This window comes from Cebidichthys violaceus, unplaced genomic scaffold (genome assembly GCF_023349555.1).
Source record: "Cebidichthys violaceus isolate CVI_PGR_0920_01 unplaced genomic scaffold, fCebVio1.0.p SCAF_6, whole genome shotgun sequence".
Classification (NCBI taxonomy): domain Eukaryota; kingdom Metazoa; phylum Chordata; class Actinopteri; order Perciformes; family Stichaeidae; genus Cebidichthys; species Cebidichthys violaceus.
The window spans coordinates 1,575,574-1,596,187 of NW_027176816.1; the positions used below are offsets into that span (position 1 = coordinate 1,575,574).

General features: G+C 42.6%; 2 protein-coding genes across 5 annotated transcripts; one reads left to right on the top strand and one right to left on the bottom strand.

Moving 5' to 3' along the window:
• Nucleotides 1–29: 29 nt before the first annotated feature.
• sdf4 (stromal cell derived factor 4) lies at nucleotides 30–4,195 on the top strand. 2 transcript variants are annotated; one of them, XM_068733291.1, is made up of 7 exons: nucleotides 30–253; nucleotides 1,071–1,387; nucleotides 2,093–2,229; nucleotides 2,443–2,556; nucleotides 2,666–2,824; nucleotides 3,647–3,822; nucleotides 3,922–4,195. In XM_068733291.1, the coding sequence occupies exons 2-7, from the start codon at nucleotides 1,077–1,079 to the stop codon at nucleotides 4,096–4,098; spliced, it is 1,074 nt and encodes a 357-aa protein (XP_068589392.1). In that variant the 5' UTR covers nucleotides 30–253; nucleotides 1,071–1,076; the 3' UTR covers nucleotides 4,099–4,195. The 2 variants fall into 2 exon arrangements, with proteins under 2 accessions (XP_068589392.1, XP_068589393.1); XM_068733292.1 differs by lacking the exon at nucleotides 30–253 and adding an exon at nucleotides 260–384.
• A 2,383-nt stretch (nucleotides 4,196–6,578) lies between these two features.
• hipk1a (homeodomain interacting protein kinase 1a) lies at nucleotides 6,579–20,523 on the bottom strand. 3 transcript variants are annotated; one of them, XM_068733489.1, is made up of 16 exons: nucleotides 20,227–20,523; nucleotides 18,449–19,185; nucleotides 17,034–17,407; nucleotides 16,813–16,936; nucleotides 16,081–16,200; nucleotides 14,677–14,763; nucleotides 14,262–14,443; nucleotides 13,990–14,140; nucleotides 13,065–13,269; nucleotides 12,757–12,875; nucleotides 10,949–11,097; nucleotides 10,691–10,843; nucleotides 9,902–10,066; nucleotides 9,615–9,808; nucleotides 8,941–9,071; nucleotides 6,579–8,479 (listed from the first exon to the last, which is right to left on the bottom strand). In XM_068733489.1, the coding sequence occupies exons 1-16, from the start codon at nucleotides 20,264–20,266 to the stop codon at nucleotides 8,042–8,044; spliced, it is 3,369 nt and encodes a 1,122-aa protein (XP_068589590.1). In that variant the 5' UTR covers nucleotides 20,267–20,523; the 3' UTR covers nucleotides 6,579–8,041. The 3 variants fall into 3 exon arrangements, with proteins under 3 accessions (XP_068589590.1, XP_068589589.1, XP_068589591.1); XM_068733488.1 differs by having other exon boundaries at nucleotides 10,949–11,100; XM_068733490.1 differs by having other exon boundaries at nucleotides 10,949–11,100; nucleotides 18,449–19,224.
• Between the last annotated feature and the right edge of the window lie 91 nt (nucleotides 20,524–20,614).

Here is a 20,614-nt window from a genome sequence, read left to right on the forward strand (position 1 = left end):
TCCTTGTGAATGTTGGTTAGCAAAACAAACCAAAAAAATCATAGCAACGTTAGCAACTAGTCAGTGACCAGACCAACTGACAGCTTAAGTGAATTAACTGGAACATTAGAGAGAGAGAGAACTATTACAGGCCGACTTGTACCTTCAGAGGAGTTTTTAGACAGCCGTCCCACATTTTGGAGTCGGGGTGTTTTGGGAGGCCACGTGTACAGGAAGTGGATTCTGACAGCTGACTGACTGGAAACCACTGCAGGTCTGTTTGACTAGGAAGTGAAGCTAACATTAGCTAGCTGGTAATGTTGCTTGCTTGCTTACACTCTCTCAGTATCCAAAGTATTTTGAACCAACCCCACAGTCTCGCTTTTAAGTCATCGTGCTCGACAGGTTGGTCGCATTGTCTCCGTTTATACCATTTACTTAGTCCAGCTAGCGTTAACTTTAATAATGATTTATTAACGTTAGCTTGCTTGTGTTAGCCACTTAGCTAACACAGTCAACTGCGTTCTACGGTTTAAAACGATTTTAAATGACGTGACGAGACTACATTCACGAGCAAACGGTCATTTACGTCAAGGGGCCGTTATATAACTTTATTATAATTGTTTATTATGTTGTGATTCCGTGCTGGTAAATAATATTTAAGTGGACACTGTCAATATTAACGTGAATGTTTACGGGTTGACCACTAAATCATCGTAACTTGTGTTGCGTTACACATCTCAGGTTGACATTTTAACGCGTTCACGTCTGTAGGTTAATTATTAAACTGATTTATTTGTTTCTTAGTTGCCTTTCAATTGCTGGTGTGTATTTATTATATTTACTTTGCTGTTGGCTGCTTACATGAGTGTATTCCTTGATTTTTATTTTTAGGTATTTGTTGACTGGTTTGTTCTCCATGAGTCCTCTGCTCAAAGATCTATAAATAAATGCGATGTAGGTGAACTGGAATTTCCAGTGGGCGTAACGCATTCGCGGAAGGCTCATGCAAATGTGTCAAGTTGTGCTTGATGATCAAAACAATTTTGTCTTCGCTAACTTGGCTTGATGTTACTTTTACCCTTCTATAGGCAATCATGGCTGTTTGGAGGAAACTGTGGAGCACAAACCTCCTGGCGGCGTCTCTGCTTTTCTACATCCTGCTCAACGCCATGGATGTGCACGCACGGCCGGCCAACATGTCCACCGCAAAAGACAAGTCTGCGGCCAGCAAGGACGACAACGAGATCCTCCCCGCGGACCACCTGAATGGGGTGAAGCTGGAGCTGGACGGCCACCTCAATAAGGACTTCCACCAGGAGGTGTTCCTGGGGAAAGAGATTGAGGAGTTCGATGAGGACTCTGAGCCAAGGAGGAACAGGAAGAAGCTGATTGAAATCTTCACCAAGTAAGACATGCTGGTCATCTTCTAAATCTCAGTCAGCCGCTACAGCTTTGTTGAACTGGTTGCTTGAGTCTAGCTGCTGATCAGGTTCTTCAGGATTCACCAGCTATAAATCAGTGTCTGGAGACTAGCAAAGAGAGGTGGAGACCTTCAGAAAAATGTTCTGTGATAACTATACTTACCGCTGAGAAGCTGAATGCGTGTCACAACAACACAGTATTGCAAAACACACAGAATGAGAGCGAGAATTGTGGAAACCCCAATATTACTACACATCCTATTTCTTAAAATCCAGATGAGGGGGAAAAAAAGCATTCACCTAAGAACACACATGAGGCAAAACATCAGAATACCTGCATTGAAAGTGAGAATAAACTGACGCTGACGAACGAGTTGTGCTAATATGTCTCTGCATAGTTTAACTTTCCAAGGCAAGCTGCCATTGTTCCAGCAGAGAATGACGGCGAAGGAAAAAGGCCGCTCCATAGCCCCCCCCCCCCCCCCCCGCGCTTCCCTTATTTTACCTTAAATGGTAAAGACATGTCGGAGTTAAAAAGGTGTTAGTGCTTAAACAAAAGCACCCGATTGGACTCGAGCCAAACAGGTGACATGGCTCATTGTAGATGATAGTATATACACTTGGTAGTTTAATCACTGTGTACATGTTAAATAAGCTAAATTAGCAACATTTTTATTCTATCCTCACAGAGTTGATTTCAACAAGGACAAGAGTGTCAGCGCCAAGGAGATGCAGCGCTGGATTATGGAGAAGACGGATGAGCACTATCAGGAGGCCTTGGTGGAGAACAAGAACAGTTTCCGTGCTGTTGACCCCGACGGTGACGGTGAGAGAGAGAGAGAGAGAGAGAGAGAGAGAGCGAGAGCGAGAGCGAGCGCGAGCCAGTGTCACATCCACTTTTAATGCAAAGCATGCTGACCTTTTTCAGCCCTTTCAGGCGTGTGGCCTGTGGCGGCCATGTTGCAACAGTGTGTCGTAAACTCAGGAATATTTTGCATTTAGTCCAAACTCAAATCCTCAATCCATGCTTTGTCCACAGGTCGGGTGACCTGGGATGAATACAGAGTCAAATTTTTGGCCAGCAAAGGTTTCAATGAAAAGGAAGTTGCTGAGAAAATAAAGAAGAATGAGGATCTGAAACTTGATGAGGAAAGTAAGTATAGAACGAAATGGAATGTGTTGTAATCGTATTAAGAATGTATCCCAGAATATGTGCCGCTAAAATGTCAGCGATTGAGTTGACGTTTGTTGCACCGTTGCAGCTCAGGAGGTTCTGGAAAGCTTGAAGGACCGCTGGTATCAGGCCGACAGCCCTCCATCTGACCAGCTGCTGAATGAGCAGGAGTTCCTGTCCTTCCTTCACCCGGAGCACAGCAGAGGAATGCTCCAATACATGGTCAAGGAGATCGTGCGCGACTTGGGTACATTTTGCTTCCCCAATACCTGAATCATGAGCATCATTGTCAGAACATTTGTGAACTATTTTTTAAGACAGCCTTGACATGTTGTACCTTTTTTAAGTTGATATGGGGAACTTGTTAGCAAACTGCAGCTTATCTACACATCCAGTAGACACACAGCAACGTTAGCATTAAGAGTCCAATATCGAAAAGGCATATTAGCTCAGCTTTTAGCTCAGTTAACTAATTTCTCAGGGAAGAATCTGCCTCTTAAGCTGCTAAATCCTCCACTCTGTACACCTGCTAGTCTCACACTTCAGTCTGTCTGAAGCATGATGCTGAGTAGGTAATGCTCAGTGGGCTTTTAGAGCTTTTTCGCTAAAAAATAGCTGCCTGCTGATGATGATGATGCTGATGAGAGTGAATTAAAACAGACTGTAAAACCAAAACATGCACACATACACAGTTATTTTGTCAATTGATAATATAAAAGAAAGAAATTTTGCAATACATATTGACAGTGTGGCTGCTACTGCCCGAAGATGTTGCTATATGTTTAAAGCAGCTTTATTTTAAGATATTTCAGATGGCACTTTATGTGTTGCATTGTGAAATATTTGTCTTCTGGGAAATCCTTTCTCAACCTCATGAGGTGACCTGGTTTAGAGCCAATTTCTGTAAATGTTGTAACTCTGGGTAACCCTGTGAAGCTATTATCTCATCTGTTTATGTAATAAATAGAACAGTGGATCTGTTTTTTGAATAAGCGTTGTTCTGTGATGGGGCCCATTAAGAACCTGTATTTAACAGATGCCGGGTTAAATGTTGTTGCTTTGCTCGCAGACCAGGATGGTGATAAGAAGTTGACGCTGTCAGAGTTCATCTCTCTACCCGTGGGCACCGTGGAGAACCAGAAGGCTCAGGACATCGATGACGACTGGGTTCGAGAGAGGAGGAAGGAGTTTGAAGAAGTCATCGATTCGAACCATGATGGCATCATAACCATGGAGGAGCTGGAGGTGAGCAAGTCTTGTTTGATTGATCCCTTTTTAAAAAAAATAAAATTTAAATTTGATCACCGCTGACTTTCTTTTCTTTTCCTCCTGTGTGGCGTACAGGAGTACATGGACCCAATGAACGAGCACAACGCTCTGAACGAGGCCAAGCAGATGATCGCCGTCGCCGATGAAAACCAGAATAATAGTCTGGAGCTGGACGAGATTCTCAAGTATAGCCAATACTTCACGGGCAGCAAGCTTATGGATTACGCCAGAAATGTTCACGAGGAGTTCTGAGGGACGTTCGTTCCCTCTCGGTCCTCTCACAGCAGAGCAGGGCCACTTCCTACATCTGCTTCAGGGACGAGCTAGACGAGAGAGGGGGGGGGGGGGGGGGGGGACTAATGATAGGAAGTTCTAGTGTGCAATTCTGTGTTTAAAAGTCTCAACGGCCTCTTTCACTTCTGACTCCAATTAATGCATCCTTCCTTCCTTCAGCCCTGGACTGTCTGCCCACCGTCAGAGTTAACATGGTCTGCCTTCTGTGTGCCATTGGACACAAAAAATTTTTTTTTAATTGTTGGGCTCCAAATGTTTTTGTGTGATATTGTGAAATGTGTGTATATGAGGAATTTTAACCCCGACTAGATATTGTCGTTAGCGGTGAGAGAGACTGTGCAGCTAGGCGATAACACCGACTGTTCAGCAGGATCTCTCTTTTTAGCTGGCGGTTCTGTACACAGTGTAAATATTCATTGTCCCATACCGACGCCTCTGGCAAAAGAGAAAAGATGAGAAAATATATATATATATAGATATATATATATATATATATATATCTATATATAATGCTGCTACAAGGAAAAGCCCTTTATCGAGATATTATATGGTGGCGCACACCCAAATTTGCCCAAATTCAAAGGTGATTCTGTCATTCGTGGTGTAGTTTCTGTTACAGATAGTATCCGTCCTACTTACAACAGGGTAAAAAAACAACAAAGTAGAAGCATAACTTTTAAAAACTGCCTCAATAACGGACAGTGATACTTCTTGGCACAAACGTTCATTAACAATTTCTTGTCACTGTATTATATGAGAACATTGTAGCTTTTTCTTTTCCCTGCAGACATTTTGACTTGTTGAAGGAAAAGCACAGGCGTCCACATAATTAGATTCACACGTGTGTCGGGTCAGAATGTCTCCTGTATGTAAAGGCCTATTGTTTGACTAATTGACTAAAAGCAATCTAACTCGTGCTGTTATTAAGGATGTGGATGAAGAGGAATTAATTTATTTGACCAGTATAATTTGGATCAGCTGCTTTTTTGAACATCTCTTGTTTTTGCTGAATTGCTGTAAGAGGGCGGTCTTTGTGTGATGGCTCACTCTTCATTATATTTACCCGTAAGCTAAATTTGGAACGCTTTTGTTTCATCCTTTCATTTTCACTCGTTTGCAAATGCATGGACAGACGATGGCGTTACATTCCCTACATTTGTGGACTGTTTGGATCCTGCTACAGGCTTGGATTGTAAAATAAGATTTAAGATAACAATGTGACACAGCTTTATAAAAATGTATTGCAAATGTACTGGTAATAAATATTTCTTATCAATTAAATAGCACCTGTGTTTCTTTAGTGTTGTAGTTATTTTCAGGGACGCAGAAACGGGTTATGGTTCATTGTGTGTTCTATGCAACGTAGCGCTTCACAACGCTTGTTTTACAAATTCAACATAACATTAATAATCCATCATCTGCGAGCGACACTTATTAAAATCAGTGCAGCTGCAGTTTTTTGAACATCGATCATTTCATAATGATCATACAAATACGATAATTATCGTACGTCTGGCAACGCTGCAAGAGTTTGTCCCAAGAGTTTGAACTGAGAGTTGGAGCCAGACCGGCGAATAATCATATTCCTCAAAACCTGTCACTTTAAAAAATGTAAACAATAAGTGACATAAATAACCCGGATAGCTCGTTAGTCAGCCCTCGCTACAGAAATATACAAGATAGAGACAAATAATACATATAAAGATCCAATTATACATATATAACTTAAGAACTCCGGGGAACATAAATAATAAATAATAAACTTATCAAATTGTAGTTTCACGTTTCAGCAAGGCATACTAATGTGCTGATCTTAGGTTCTACTGTCTTCATATTCTCCTTCTGTAATATTCATTAACCTTTGTTTTTGTATTTCATTCCATGTCAAGGTGAATATAAACTATGCATATTTACAATGCATTTAAATTACCTTTGGGAATAGTAGTTTTGTTATGCAATATTTCAGTCTTTCAAATCCTTATTGCTTCTTTTCCCCGTTTGCAGCTTTTTGTCTTCCGTGCTTTCGAGTAACGGTTAAACTAAATCGTGCAACAGTTGATTTAGAAGCTGCAATCTCAAGTCGATCGACAAAAAATGAATTGGCAAATATACAATAGATTCATTTCCAAGCAAAAATGCCAAATATTATCTGCAACCAGCTAATGTTTGGCACTGGCTTCTCAAGATGTGAGGATTTTCTGTATTACATCATTAAAAACTGAATATGTTAGGCTTTGGGGCTGATGGTGGGGATATTTGTAGACATCACCTAGTCTGGTATTCTGTAGACCTAATGATTCATCAATGATAAAAACAATGTTAGGTACAGCCCTCAATCTGAATCAAGTCTGAAACAATTATCCTGAATTCAGCATTTAATTCGGACGTTTGTGTAATTCGAGAAGATTCTTCCGTTTCAGTCATCAATGAGTCCAACATTCTGTTTTGAGAGGATTTTTATTGCGCATATACGGTTTAAGGTTCGTCGTGTGTTCTATGTAATGCGGCACTTCACGTCACAGCAGGATTGTAAGAAAAACCACCATATCACCAAACCAATGATTTGTATAGAAGCGGTTACATACTGAACATCAATTCATAGTTTTATAAATGATCTTTTGTCAGATTTGATATTTCACAATTCAAATGCATAACTGTGAATTTTACAATTGCATCCTAAATGGCTTTGACGTGATAGTGTGATACCCGATGAGATTTGTATGTGCACGCTTTTACTTCACAGACATCACTTCACAAGACAAGAGCTTTTACACTTTCCCAATATCATCTGTGTGTTTGTCGTACAAATTTGACACAACATTGATAATCCATCATCATCATCTGCGAGCGACACTTAAAATCAGTGCAGCTGCAGTTTTTTTTACGAAGCTCTCCTGAACGCTACTCCAAGTCACACACATGCAACCTTAAGAATACCTTTAAAAAAAAACACGACAGTCCCCTCTAAATACCACCCTACTCTACGCTGAACCGTACTGCATCCATCGACATACCGAACAGATAAATAGAAGAGGTCAATGGTCAGCACTAAAACAGAGCGAACATGGACAACAGGTGGAGAACACAATGACACATTATTATACACAGCATAACTTACTTTCTTTTTTTCTTTTTTCTTTAAAACAGATAACACACACACACACACACACACACACACACACACACACAGTAGATTCATACATTAAACATACAACATCTCACTTATCACAATGTGCTGACATATTAAAGTTTAAAACGACAAAAATAAATTGACTTCAGTAAGGCGATTGTGTATATGTAAATGCAACTTTTACACAATTAGTTCACAATTCTGACGACGATGATAATAATAATAATAATAATAACAATAATAATAGAGATCAGCATAACAGTTAGTCAAGTTCCAGTTTCACTTTTCAAATAATATCAAATAAAAAATGAATAAAATTAAGCTTAACGTTGCAGTCTGTAAGTAGTGGAATGTTCAGCTTTGTGTTTGGTCCCTTCTATTTGGGGAGCATGTATGAAAAAGGCTGAGATTCCCACGCGCTTCATCTGATGTGGATGTAAACGCGCTTATTAAATTAAAGCTGAAAGTCCGCACTTTAAACCTCATACTCATTGTGCCATTTCAAAATGTGCTGTACTGGAGCCAACACTACAATAAATGTGTCACTTTGTACACGCCTACAGACCGCTCTGTTTGTCGCTGTACGCGACACAAAGAAACTCAAAAGTTGGAATGGATATTCAAAAAAAGACGATGCAAAATAATCACTGAAAGTTGTAAAAAATAAGGACAGTAAAGGAAAGTTAAAAGTCTAATCACAGCCGCCCGTGATGAGCTTGTGCTCGTCTCTAGTCTCGGTCTTCATTTGGTCGTCATCCAGCGCTTTAGTCTTTACAGGTAGGGATACTGGTTGAGTTTCCGCTGGTAAGTAGCGGCGTGGTGGAAAGGCTGCCCTCCCAGCTGCTGCTGCTGCTGCTGCTGCTGCTGCTGTTGGTGGTGGTGGTGGTGGTGGTTGCCGTACTGTCCCGGAGCAGACCCTCCCAGGGCCAGGCTGCCGTTCTTTTGGAGCAGCGCCAGGGAAGAGTAAGCTCCGCTCGCCCTGCCGTGGCGGGATGAGCCACCTTGCATCTGGTCCACGGCTTGGGACACAGAGGCCAGGGCGGCAGATGCCGGGTAGGCGTACAGGTTTGGGGTTGAGCTGAAGAGGGTGTTCTCGTGAAGCCGGTAGGATGAGTGGGACGAGACGGGAGGAGGGTATGTGGGCTGCCGCCTTAGGGAACCACTGCTTCCTGTTTGATCGTGGGATGATGACATCACAGACTGCTGTACCTGAAACAACAGAGAGGGTTGTTGACAATGGAATTTTTAGAGCTCAACAACCCCAAAACACGTCTTACGCCGGCACAGAAGCATAATAAAATGCGGTAGTCAGGCTGGAGAATAATAGTAAACAGAATCAACAGTAATGTGACAGGTTGAGCAGTAATGTAGAAATGTATATACATAATGAGAACAGATTGTAGGCAGATTTGTAAATAAATATATAAAAACATATATACTGTGACATATATATAAAAAAAAACGACCTAAGCAGGTAGTAAAATTAATATAAATACTGTGATGTGTACAGGTATAAAAAGGCAGAAATAAATATATATGCCGAGATGTATACAGGTTGTAAACAGTAAGTAATCAGGTGCCACCAGTGCAGTAGAATATGTATGTACAGTACCAATAAGTATAGTATGGCAGTAGTATTAACTTGTTAAGTAGACATTTGATGCCGGTACCTGACTCAGATTGAGAGGCTGAGACCTGCTGGATGCGGCCCGTTGATGGCGATCGGTGTTGGATTCTCCTGCCCGACTGGACTGCTGAGTCGACCCTTTCTTGGATTTTCCAGAGCCACTTGTAGCTTGATCTACGAGTGCAAAACCAGACAGAATATTGTGAGCATCTAAAGAAGAACATAGATTACAGCTGCTTGAAGTAAAATGGATCAGTTTAACCTGTCAACCTTAAGGCCTTTACACACCGGTGGCATATTTTTTTTCCTTCTTCGAGTGATTCATTAATTTGCATTTCGATATATTTGTTAAGAACTATTGTTGTCATGAGTACTTTCACACAGAACTTGGCAAAAAAGCGGCATACTTTTTTTTCCAGAACAAGGTTCATTTTTCTGAGCTAAGTTGTGCAAAAAGTTGCACCTTAACAAAAAACTTTATTGCTCCTTTCAACCTTGACAAAGGCAGCAGACCAGATCCACTCGTTCTGTTGATTTCACTATAAAGATTAGACACATAATATTTGCAGGCCAGTATTTCGCATTTCGTGTTGTTTAGTTGTCACAAAGGCCTTAAAAGCTGAGCTGATAATTAGTGCACCTAAAATGGATCCACATCTAGTTAACTAAAACAAAATGAATGTATATGAAGACTAGAGGATCTGTGCCCTGGAGGACCTGGAGCTGCCGGGGCTTTGTGGGTTGTGCTCTCCCCCGGCTGGCTCTTCACAGAGGGCATGATGATGGCCAAAGACTTGGTGGGCTGTGAGGTCGTCTTGGGGCTCAGGGGGCTGCTGTTGGAGGAGTCGGAGTCATGGGAGTCGTGCACGGTCACACAGCTGATCACGTTGGTCCTCTGGCTTGTTCCAGAGCTACAGGAGAGAATAAGAGAGGAAGTAAAATAAACTAAAAAAAGAGCTATCTCTGTGAAAATTCAAATTCCACAAAAATGGAAATGAGCTCACCAGGCGGCAGGGAACTTCCTGTCGTCGTCGTCGTCTTCTGAGTCGCTGTGGATGGTGATGATGCTGACGGCGGGGCTCGGTGTGTCCGAGATGACGATGGGCTGAGACTGGTCGCCAGCAAAAGCAGAAGTGTTGTGGACCACAGTGGTGGCCGACGACACAGGCCTGGAGGGGAAGAAGATGCTCCATCACGCTCTTATTGCAGATGCTAAATCTATTTGAACATTCTAGGCAGCAGAGGTAACCTGACACCTATTTATGTTGCTTTTCATTTTCTTTACAGCTTGTGCTTGCTTGAAATAGCCTATTTATTGTAATATTAAATAATCACCCATTCTTATATCCGTATTAAATAAAGTATACACTGCTGGAGCACATAACACATATACTCTAGTGAGTATTTACAGAAGTAGAAGTATTTACAGTATTTACTGTGTTCATGGTAATGAAGGAATATGTCATCCAGTGCAACAGTGTGGCTCACTGATGTGTTTTTAGTAATTTTTTTTGAACAACAACAGAGCTCTACGGCACAGAGGAAGAAGATAGATCAGGCTTTGGCAACGCAGACACACTTAGTGTTAGTAGGTCAATTCAATGCTAGTTTTGGTGTAGCCTCTATTTGGACGGTAGGTTAAAGCTTTAATGAAAATCGCTGGAGCCCTACTGTCTTTGAACAAGTGGTCAGGAGAAGCCAGGGATCAAAATACCAACACCACAGTTTACAGAAGACCCACCCCCCCCCCCCCCCCCTGGAAAATGTGCATGTATGAGATTCTGAGAGGATACCTGGCTTTGCTCTCTGCATGTCGAGCCTTTGACCTCTTTCCCTGTTGGGATCTCGAGTGAGCGGCCCCCGAGTTGTGGCCTTGGGAGGCAGCGTGACGGCCACCGCCAGAGTCCTGCTGGCTGAGGCCATCGTATTGGCTTCCATGACGGCCCCTATGAAAAGGAAGGCTTGCACTTACATTTCAAACTTTCCATTTCATCGTAATAATAGACTGACCTGAAGCGATGACACACAGAGTCCCGTCAGACTTAACTCACCTCCAGCCAGAAGCTTGTTGACTGTCGGGTAGCGGGGCTCCCATGGGTGACTCAGGCACCACTGCCTGCCCAGGGTTGTGGATGGCCATGCCTGGCATCTGCTGCCATGTGGAAGGGATGAGGATCTGCTGTGTGCCTGCTGGCCAGCCCTGCTGTATGCACACACACACACACACACACACACACACACACACACACACACACACACAAATATAAATCATAACATATTGCATTCCAAAAACCTTAAACCTCAGCAGTGACGCATTAAGAAGAGAACAAAGTGCAGTGTCTTGACCCTAGTAAAATAGAAGTCAGAGTTATTTTCACTGAAATGAAATGCATCATGAGTAAATGCAGTTTATAGACAAACACCAACATTCCCATCTCTGTCCCGCACCACGACATCCACCCTAACACCACCGTCTAAATCTTGTTTCCAGACTTATTCCTGTGCAGAGAGATCTGCATTTGGTAAGACTCAGAAGGAAACTTAAGAAGCAAAAAATACCAGACAAAGCTTGAAGAAAGATAAAAAAACACAAATTTTATTAAGGTTCTGATTTCAACCAGTCCTGCGCTGTGAAAAACAGTAGAATTTTTTTTTTTACAAAAATAAATATTGTTAGAAGATTCTAAAGCATTGCCGTCTGTCGATGTGTCTTTTTTTTAATCTTCCACTAGGAGGCACAAAAGCTCAGCCAAAATTAACTTGGCAATAATTTGTTAATGTGTAGGATTCGGTGACATCTAGCGGTGTGGTTGTAGATTGCAACCAATTTAATATCCCTCCACTCACTCCTCCCTTTCCAAGACTGCGGTAACGTGAGCCGCCGAGTGCAAAACCATGGCAACGTCGTTCTCCTGATGGAAACCCTGCTGAAGCCCACATTTCGGTAAAACTGCACTTCTTCTTTGCCGTTCTTCTAATTCACAGATCTAATGAGTGGCAGAGGCACAAGTATTGATATGACAACAGATGTTTAAGGGTGTTTATACATCTATTCATGGCAAACTGTAGGACTAAAAATGTTCTGCGGTGATTGAGATTTACAAAACAGAACCACGCGTATGTGCTGCTTAATAAATCTGACGAAAAAGAATGCGCATGAAACTTTCTCCTCAAGTCTTAGTCGTGAATTTAGTGCATCTGGCCCCTCAAGCTGCAAGCAAAAGCACAAACCCGACTGGTGAGTCGCACACGCAGCCCAGGTTCTGCTGCACACCGCTGACATACGTATGCTAGGAGGAGGTAGGACCAAGAAAGAAGAGATTTTAACCAGTTGCGATGATAGTGTTTTACCAGCAAGGAGGCATTCTGATCCAGGAAGTCGCCGAGGCTCGCACCCCTGCAGCCAACTGGCAACAGGATCGAGCCTAAAGGCGACATTCCCGCCACTGAGGCGTACAGGAGGGGGGCGAGGGAGGCCTGGGAGGAGGTGTTATGACATTTAAACAGACTGAGACAACACATTTGGAGCTGCTCCATATTGTATTGAATCCTAAAAAAGAGGGAGTTCTGGCTTTGGATCAAGAGTTTTCAGTTACACACCAGAACAAGAATACTGGTATTCATAATCATTGTGAGAGGCTCTAAAGGTGGTTGTCAGGTCGGCACCTGGCTGACATTATGGGTGCCATTTTTATTCACCTTATATTTTGAGTAATTTAGATACTACGCAGTTAAACGTCATGCTTGTCTAGCCTCGTGTAATTAATGTACATTCCACCACTGGCATGGTCAATACTGGAATCAGATTCAATAAAACTCCAGCGAAGCCCAACCCTAGTGGTCATGAAGTGGTTCCTACCTGTGCCAGCATGCCGGGCTGGATGTGAAGAGACTGGGACGACTGGTTCTGAGGAACTAAGGGTACAGAGTTGTCCATCCTCACTGGATAACCAGAGGGCTTATTGGATGTCTGAAGACCTGCGAGGAAAAGATGGAGGATGAGAAAACATAGAATAAAAGAAATTTAGGGATTATGAAGTTGGCTGCAAAAAGAAAACTAAATATCCATAAAAGGTTTATTTCCTTTAGTGGCTGGTTGGTCAAATCATTAGTCAATACGATTTCTTTTCATTGAAGCACGATGACACTAACATCGGGTTTTCTTACCCTGGATGGTGGGAGGGCAAACTATGAGTGTTTGCTGGAAGGGCTCGGTCTGGGCGCAGAGCTGCGTGGGTCTGGTCTGCAGCGGTACCCCCTGCTGGGTTAGGCCAGGGATGTTTATGGTGGCCTGCTGGTAGAGGCCAGGCTGGTAGTTCAGCAACGGGACGTTGCTGCTGAGGGACAGGGACTGGCCTCCCGTTGAGGCCATCTGCAACATAATGCATCACAACATGCAGAAAACATGGTAACCAAGGCCAACGATACATCTCACCTGTTTTACAACCATCCGCACATGAATGTTGAGGCTCATTTACATACAGAATTATAGAGAATAAGTATATAGGAATAGCCAATCATCTCTCTGAAGGTCTCGTTGAACTATGTTGGTCTTATAGATGATTCAGTAACAAATTGAGACTGTTTGATAACCAGTAAAAAGATCCTCACAGTGTCTTTGAATACAATAAAAAAAAAACATCAAAGTGTACAAAGGATATAGAAATTAAGATACATTATATGAAAACAGAAGTACAACGTCAACACCAATACGATACTGTTTTAAATCGGTGCATCTAAAGAGTTTTAGAACAAAACTAAATCAGTTAAATCAATTGAAATGAATGATACTGAAACATAACCGTTATTCATTAATGCTGATTGATTTGATTGAATCCTTTGGGTCTTCTATATGAAGCCATAAGTGATCAGTGGGGCAGTACTAGAGAAACGAGACGCATTATTGATACAATTTCAGAAATGTCAAATAAAAATGGAAACGCTTGTCTTTGGAAACTTCCACTGTCACAAGAAGAAACGGACAAATCAGATTCTATGCGTAGAAATGAGCACATGATGCAACACATGAAAAGTGGATCAACAAGACTAACTTAATGAAGACCACGATGAGGCAGACCAGAGATATCCTCACCTGGTTGTGCTGGTTTAGTTGGCTACTGAAGGTGACGGTGAGGTTGGTTGCTGCACTTGGGGTGTTGTTGCTGGCAAACATGTTTTTGCCATTCTCAAAGGCGCTGCATCTGCGTTTGCATATATCCATATTTTGGAAGCAGGACTTCACACTGTATAATACAAATTTAGAAAAATCGTTAAAAAAGGAACAAAGATGGATTCCTAAAAAAAACTAACTGTGATGCTGAACCACAGCTGCGACAATCATTACCGAGTCAGTCCTGAACTTACTGTGAGCTGTGAGGGAAGTGCAGCAGGTGCGTCATGGTGACAAAGGGGTGGTTCAGCGTCTTCATGGGCGTGATCCGTTTGTCTGCGTCTAGCGTCAGCATCTTCTTCAGCAGGTCTATGAACTCCCGCCGGTCAGCCTTCTCTGCCAAGATGTCCGTCCCCTCCAGGTTTGTCATGTTCACCTGCAGAACGACAGGAAGTCTGGGTTTGTCAAACTGCACCCTGGTACACCCAACGACATCGCATTCATGGAACAGTGAAAAAAGTGCAGACTGACACACCCATGAATTATTTGCCTATACATACAGTTGTCCCACCTTGTAGCCTTTTAAATTACCAGTTCCATAACAGTTCTACCAACAATATTACTGTAAACTGCTGGAGCTTATCTGAAATGAAACGGCGCCGTCCTCACCTGCATCATATCATCTAGACAGTTGAAGATGTATTTCCTTGCCTCCTTTGACTTGATGCCCATCTCTGCCTCGTGCTCTGCAGGTGTCTGCAGAAAGATAATTACAGCAAAGCCTCAGTATTCATACGACCGCATGTTAGGGCCACTGTAGATAAAAAAAGAAGTAAAAGATGCACCGATTGAGATTTTCTTGGCCAATCTAGAATTTAGGTTTTTTTAAAAATCTGACCTGCTGATTCACATTTATTTTTGTAAGGACTGTAATTGAGAGCAAAGCTCCAGGCCTTTTATCTAAATGTTATCTTTGTACTTTGTTATTGTCATCCAAACACTTAAATGATTAGGATTTATACTATTGTATTTTTTTTTTTCAAATACTTGCTTTGAATCTTGGCATTAGGAGTTTATTTGTGTATCAAAAGCTTCTTAGACTAGTGTTAGGAAGCTGAACAGTTCATATTCCCTTCTTAACATTTACTTAATATTGCTGTGGAAACATCTCCATCAAACAACGGTATTCATTCAAGTTTCTTGCCAAAAACTAAATTTTACAAGTGCGTGTAGCTGTGGCGTTACTGTCTGTGCCGCTGTGTGACAAACTATCATGTAGAAATAATATGAGACTGATCGCTCAGTCATCGGTCACGTCCGATCTGCTGAAAAACTGCCGGTTTCGATCAGTAGCCAATCAATCTGTGCAGCTCTAACAAATAAATTGCAGAGCCGGGGGCGGGGGGGCCTAATATTCCAACGTAGTATACAGTCTGTAAACAGTCTCAGGGTTATTCTGCGGGGGGGCCTCACCTGTTTCCGTTACGGTACTGACCACCTCAAGGTGTCACTCAGAGAGAACCAGGACATTCTGATGTAGCATTTCAAAATGAAAGCCCTTCAAAATCTCATTCACAAGCCAACTTCAAATCACATTCATGAGACAATTTGTCTAGTTTCAGATTTGATTTTAGAGGAAACGGTGCATAGTTACAAAATAATGTAACTTCAGGTTAATAGCAGAGCACCTCAAGGTGTCACTCAGAGAGAACCAGGACATTCTGATGTAGCATTTCAAAATTAAAGCCCTTCAAAAATGGATGCACACTATGGTCTTATTGTCTTTTCTGTGTTTCCAGAGTTGATATAAAAATAAAGAAAAATATATTTAATTGTGCTTTCTTTGTTAGCTAGGTTAGTGACGTGACGACATAGGTCAGAAATTTATAAATTCATAAATTACCCTCAAAAGAGAAGCTTGAGTTTTGACATCTTGCCTATATGGGGGGGGGGGGCTCTCAGGGTTATTCTGCGGGGGGGGGCCTCACGTGTTTCCGTTACGGTACTGTGTAGTGTATATGTGCTTGATGATAGAAACAGTCTCAGAAACATCCGTCTCTGTGGATCACGTACTTTGAGTCTCCAGAGCGGGTAGCTCGAGTCAGGACCTCTGTTGAAAAAGCGGCTGGTCTTGGTTCCGGCACTCAGCAGGTACTCTGCAGGAAGGCCCTGCGTCTGGGAAATGTAACGAATCTGAGAGAGAAAAAAGTCAGTTGATCACCCGAGACAGCGTGTGACCTATACTTGTGCTTCAGTAGCAGTTTATACAGTCATCACCATGAGAGCCAATTGTGTCAGCCTCTGAGGGAGATCTTGTTGGTTTAAACAAAAACATGCAAAACTTGTGGTTACTATTTCAGTAAACTCTCACTGAACTGAACTGACAACTGGGGCTGTAGCAATTTTTTTTTTTAGTAACATTTTTTTAGAAAATACCAACCATCAACCTTGTGGTTAAAGGATGATCTAGTAGATATGATTATTATTAGTGAATGCATGTAGCTGTTTAGTACATTTTTTGTGTTAACCACTTATGAATCCCCTTTGTCAGATGATGTGATATATCAATATCAAAAGACACACAAAATGGAAATAGTTTTGCACATAACCCCCCCTTGTAAAACCACACTTTGTCCTTTTTATACCGGTTAAGCAAACAAGATATAACATGTTAGTTAGTGAGCTTTAAAGCGTTATTTTATTTACAGCCAGGCTAGCCGTTTCGCCCTGTAACCGGTCTTTATGCTAAGCTACGCTAACAGGCTAAGTAAATGTCACTATATTGGTGAGCGTGCTGTCGCTGACCTGGTCATACTCTGAGGCACCAGGATAAAGGGGCCATCCCAGAAACAGCTCAGCAATGACACATCCCAGTGACCACATGTCGATCGCCTCACAGAAAGGAAGGCCCAGAATGATCTCTGGAGCTCTGCAAGCACATCGTAACACGCAAACGACAGGATCACGGCAGGTCACTTACACGTTATTCAAAGCTCTAACTTTACAGTTCAGGCGGACGTACTCACCTGTAGTATCGTGACTGCAGGTAGGTGGAGCAAACCGCTTTGGACACGTGGCTGGCGGAGCCAAAATCGATGACTTTCACTCTGTACGGCTGCCTCAAAGGGTCCACTAACATGATGTTTTCAGGCTTCAGGTCGGCGTGGATCAAACCCAGACTCTTCAGCTTCATCAGCGCCGTGGCGACCTGTTGCAGGATCGGCCGTATGCACTTGAGGAGCAGCGGACTGAACTTGCTGTGCTTCAGGAAGTCGTAAAGGTTCTGCTCCAGCATCTCAAACACAAGGCACGTGTGGTTCTTGTGCTGGAAACACTCGTAGGAGCGGACAAAGTTGAACTCATCGGCATTCTCTGTGCTCAGCCTGCTTAGGATGCTCACCTACGGGGAGGAAGATGGAGATATTTTTTAACCCTTTCAACCCTAGGCTTTTGTTACTTAGGTTACACTCCATTTATTTACAGGCTTTTAGCAGAGTCACAACATATCTTAGCCAGGAATGCTTTTCAGAATACGTTGGGCTGAACTTGATTCAGGACAGTGGACAGTGTTTTGACTGTAGGTCCAAAGGTTTTCTACACAAGCTAGACACCTCCAGATGATGGGATAGAGGAGAGTGTCGCTGCTCCAGGGACACAACAACTGTATTGAAAGGACACTCTGAGCCTTAGTACTGTGAAATGAAAACACATTGATTATGCAAAACAAGAAAAGTTCAAATCAACTGATTTAGTCGCCGTTATTTTTTTTTTTTTCTAACTACTATTTAGAATAAAAATTTTCCTGGTAGAAATATCTGTTTTGGAAACTGCAGCTCCCATAATGCTTTGAGCGATGCCAGCAAAAGCTAATTCATCTTAATTACAAGTCTCTTTGTGGTAAGTACAAACGAGGAAACTTGGATTTTTATGAAATATCTGAGATCCCAAATATGGATGTTCTTGAAAACAAAACATAAAAATGGATGCCTCAAATCCAGCAAAAACATGAAATTAAACCCAAATTCAACGGAAATGATGTTGAATTGTCGATACACAGATTAACTATATAATCATGCAACTGACGCTCGCAAATATTTCCCATCTCCACCACCCAACACATATGATGTGAACCGTTATCTGGACCCATAGCCCAATAGGTTTTAGCCTTTATTTGTTTACATTTTGGAAAGTCATGCTGTGTTAGCGGTTCCTGTTTGCAGTATACTTGTGGATGTTCTGACAACCACTACTGGATAAATCTGATTTGAAATTCAAAACTTGATAATTATCAGACTTGATAAAGATCCGACTTTAAAAGGGGGCGTCTATTTATCTGTGATGTTCAGAGCAGATTCGTGGCTGCTGAGGGTTAAAGAATGAGATCAGCTTTCTGTCCGTCCACCTTGTGGAGTTTTTATTCCTCTCAAAACAACATACTCACTTCAATTTGACCTTGCCGAGCATAAGAAGGATGGTTCTTCAAGATCTTAATGGCCACTATCTCGTTTGTTCCCCGCTTCCAGCATTTGGCCACCTGGCCGAAGGTGCCGCGTCCCAGGAACTCCAGCACCTCGTAGCTGTTGGACATTGAGCACAGAATCTCATGCTGGACCAGCTGGTAGTCTCCCTCGCTGTGGGAGTTGCTGCTCTTTGTGGTAGAAGTGGAATGTGCTATGGACTGAGCTGTGGTGGTTCCCCCTCCTCCACCACCAGTGCGGTTTGAGACCACGGGGGCCGAGAGCTCCTCCAGGATCTGGACGCTGTCGCTGCTGTCCACCTCCTCGCTCTTCCGCTTCAAGCTGTACTGCTTGTGGTAGAGGTCGCACGGCTGGGCGGAGGACTCTGCGTCCTTGACACGACGGCTGGAGGAGGAGGATGACGAAGAGGAAGAGGGAGGTCCACGAACGCTGCCCGTGCTGTCTGCCGCCCGCACCACCGTCTGCTCCCTGGAGCCGGCTGTCGGTGGGTGCGCCTGGTTGGAGTTGTACACTGGGTTGAAGTTGGAGCCAGAAGCGGAGGGTGCAGCTCCCTGGGTGGGGCTCTGCTGGTAGTAAGCATTGTCTCCCAGCTGGTTGGACACGTCCCAGGCGGTGTTCTCAACTTTGAGCCTCTTTGAGCGAGAGCAGCCGCTGGAGGACACGGAGGGAGAGGAGAACACCTGGAGCTGCGACGCCATGTCTGCAGATTAAAGATCAGCCGCAACCATCACTATGACATCTAAAAAACAACAGAGACAAGTCCACATGGGTGGACTTAAGAGTTTGTCCTTTACTGAAGATGATGCAAACAAGAGATGAAATGGATCTAGACAATTAAGTTGAATAATCAAGTAGTCAATTGGTAAATATTTAGATAATTAATTATTGTTTCGATCATTTTTTAAGAAAAATGCTTAAATATGAGAATTTACTGCTTTGCTCTCTGACCTTTTTTTTAGGAAATAGTATTTCAACCATTTATGCATAATTTTCAACTACCAATTTTGACATCTGTTTGCTTATTAACTAGTTTTCACGCACTTTTAATTGAAACCCTTGGAGTTCAAGTTGGTTAGAGGCTTTGTTATTGGTTACCATGAGAATAGATAAACTCAAACATATTAGTAATCTAAACAATAGTTAAACCAGACTGACAATTGAAAGGGCAGAAATTGACAAAGATACCTTCAAGTCTGAGCAACAGTTCAGTAAGAATAGAATAAATCACATTGGTAAAAAAAAATACTGAAAGCTTAGCATCAAAATGTCAAAATGCAATCCTGTATTAAATAAATATGAATGGATTATTATTCTTTTGAGGTAAAAACTATTTGAAATGTAAATAATATATTTGGTGTCCTAATTAAACTGATTATGTTTGAAATAGCCATTTTGAAGGCGAAAACATAGATATAACAGCTATTTCTAACCTTTTGAAGAGTATAATACTGTGGAGCCAGATTAACTAATTGATTAATCAATTAACTCGTGTTAACTGTCTCGGCTCTAGACTAATGACCCTAATGACACACCATTACACGTCTGTGTCGATGCATTGATACGTGTCCTTCCACCCTGTCTACCTGCTATGTGGCCCACCTTGATCACACATCAGGGTCAGGGTTTCTGCTTTTGGCCCCTGTCCCTTCAAGTGTCCCTGAACGCCACTGCGATAATAAAACGGTAACTGCAGTCTGGACTGGTGGTACCGACGTTTTTACCGATCCACGAGTGACAATACCTGTATTTGATGAGTGAACACACCGACGCCGATCTGACATCTAAGGCCTCATCATCACCATCACCATCAGGTCCTCACCGGGCTCTGTGTGGTGCTGCAGCTGATCAGCTGGAGCCGTTAGCCGCCTGCTGCAGCAGGATGGATGAGGGCTAAGCTAGCAGCGAGCTATCCGAGTCACATCTGACTCGAAGTCGCAAGTCACATCGCGTGTCAAGCGAGCAAATGTCACTGGAAATGTCAGATAGCATCATAATGAGCACTTTCGCCTCTACAGGGCTCCATCATCACCGCGGTCTGTCCGCTCGCCGTACTTTCTACCGAGACGACGTAACGGCGAGACGACACGGACGTCAACGGACGCGGTGGTGATAATAGAGCCAAAGATCGT

Bases quoted from the DNA above. Each gene is read 5' to 3' on its own strand.
- sdf4 (XM_068733291.1), top strand. From the start codon at position 1,077: ATGGCTGTTTGGAGGAAACTGTGGAGCACAAACCTCCTGGCGGCGTCT. The intron at 2,230-2,442 runs GTGAGAGAGAGA...CTTTGTCCACAG, and splicing joins TGTTGACCCCGACGGTGACG to GTCGGGTGACCTGGGATGAA. The intron at 2,825-3,646 runs GTACATTTTGCT...CTTTGCTCGCAG, and splicing joins GGAGATCGTGCGCGACTTGG to ACCAGGATGGTGATAAGAAG.
- hipk1a (XM_068733488.1), bottom strand. From the start codon at position 20,266: ATGTCAGATCGGCGTCGGTGTGTTCACTCATCAAATACAG. The intron at 19,186-20,226 runs GTATTGTCACTC...TTTAATCTGCAG, and splicing joins TGTTCACTCATCAAATACAG to ACATGGCGTCGCAGCTCCAG. The intron at 9,072-9,614 runs GTCCTCCAGGGC...TTGCACTCGTAG, and splicing joins CAAAGCCCCGGCAGCTCCAG to ATCAAGCTACAAGTGGCTCT.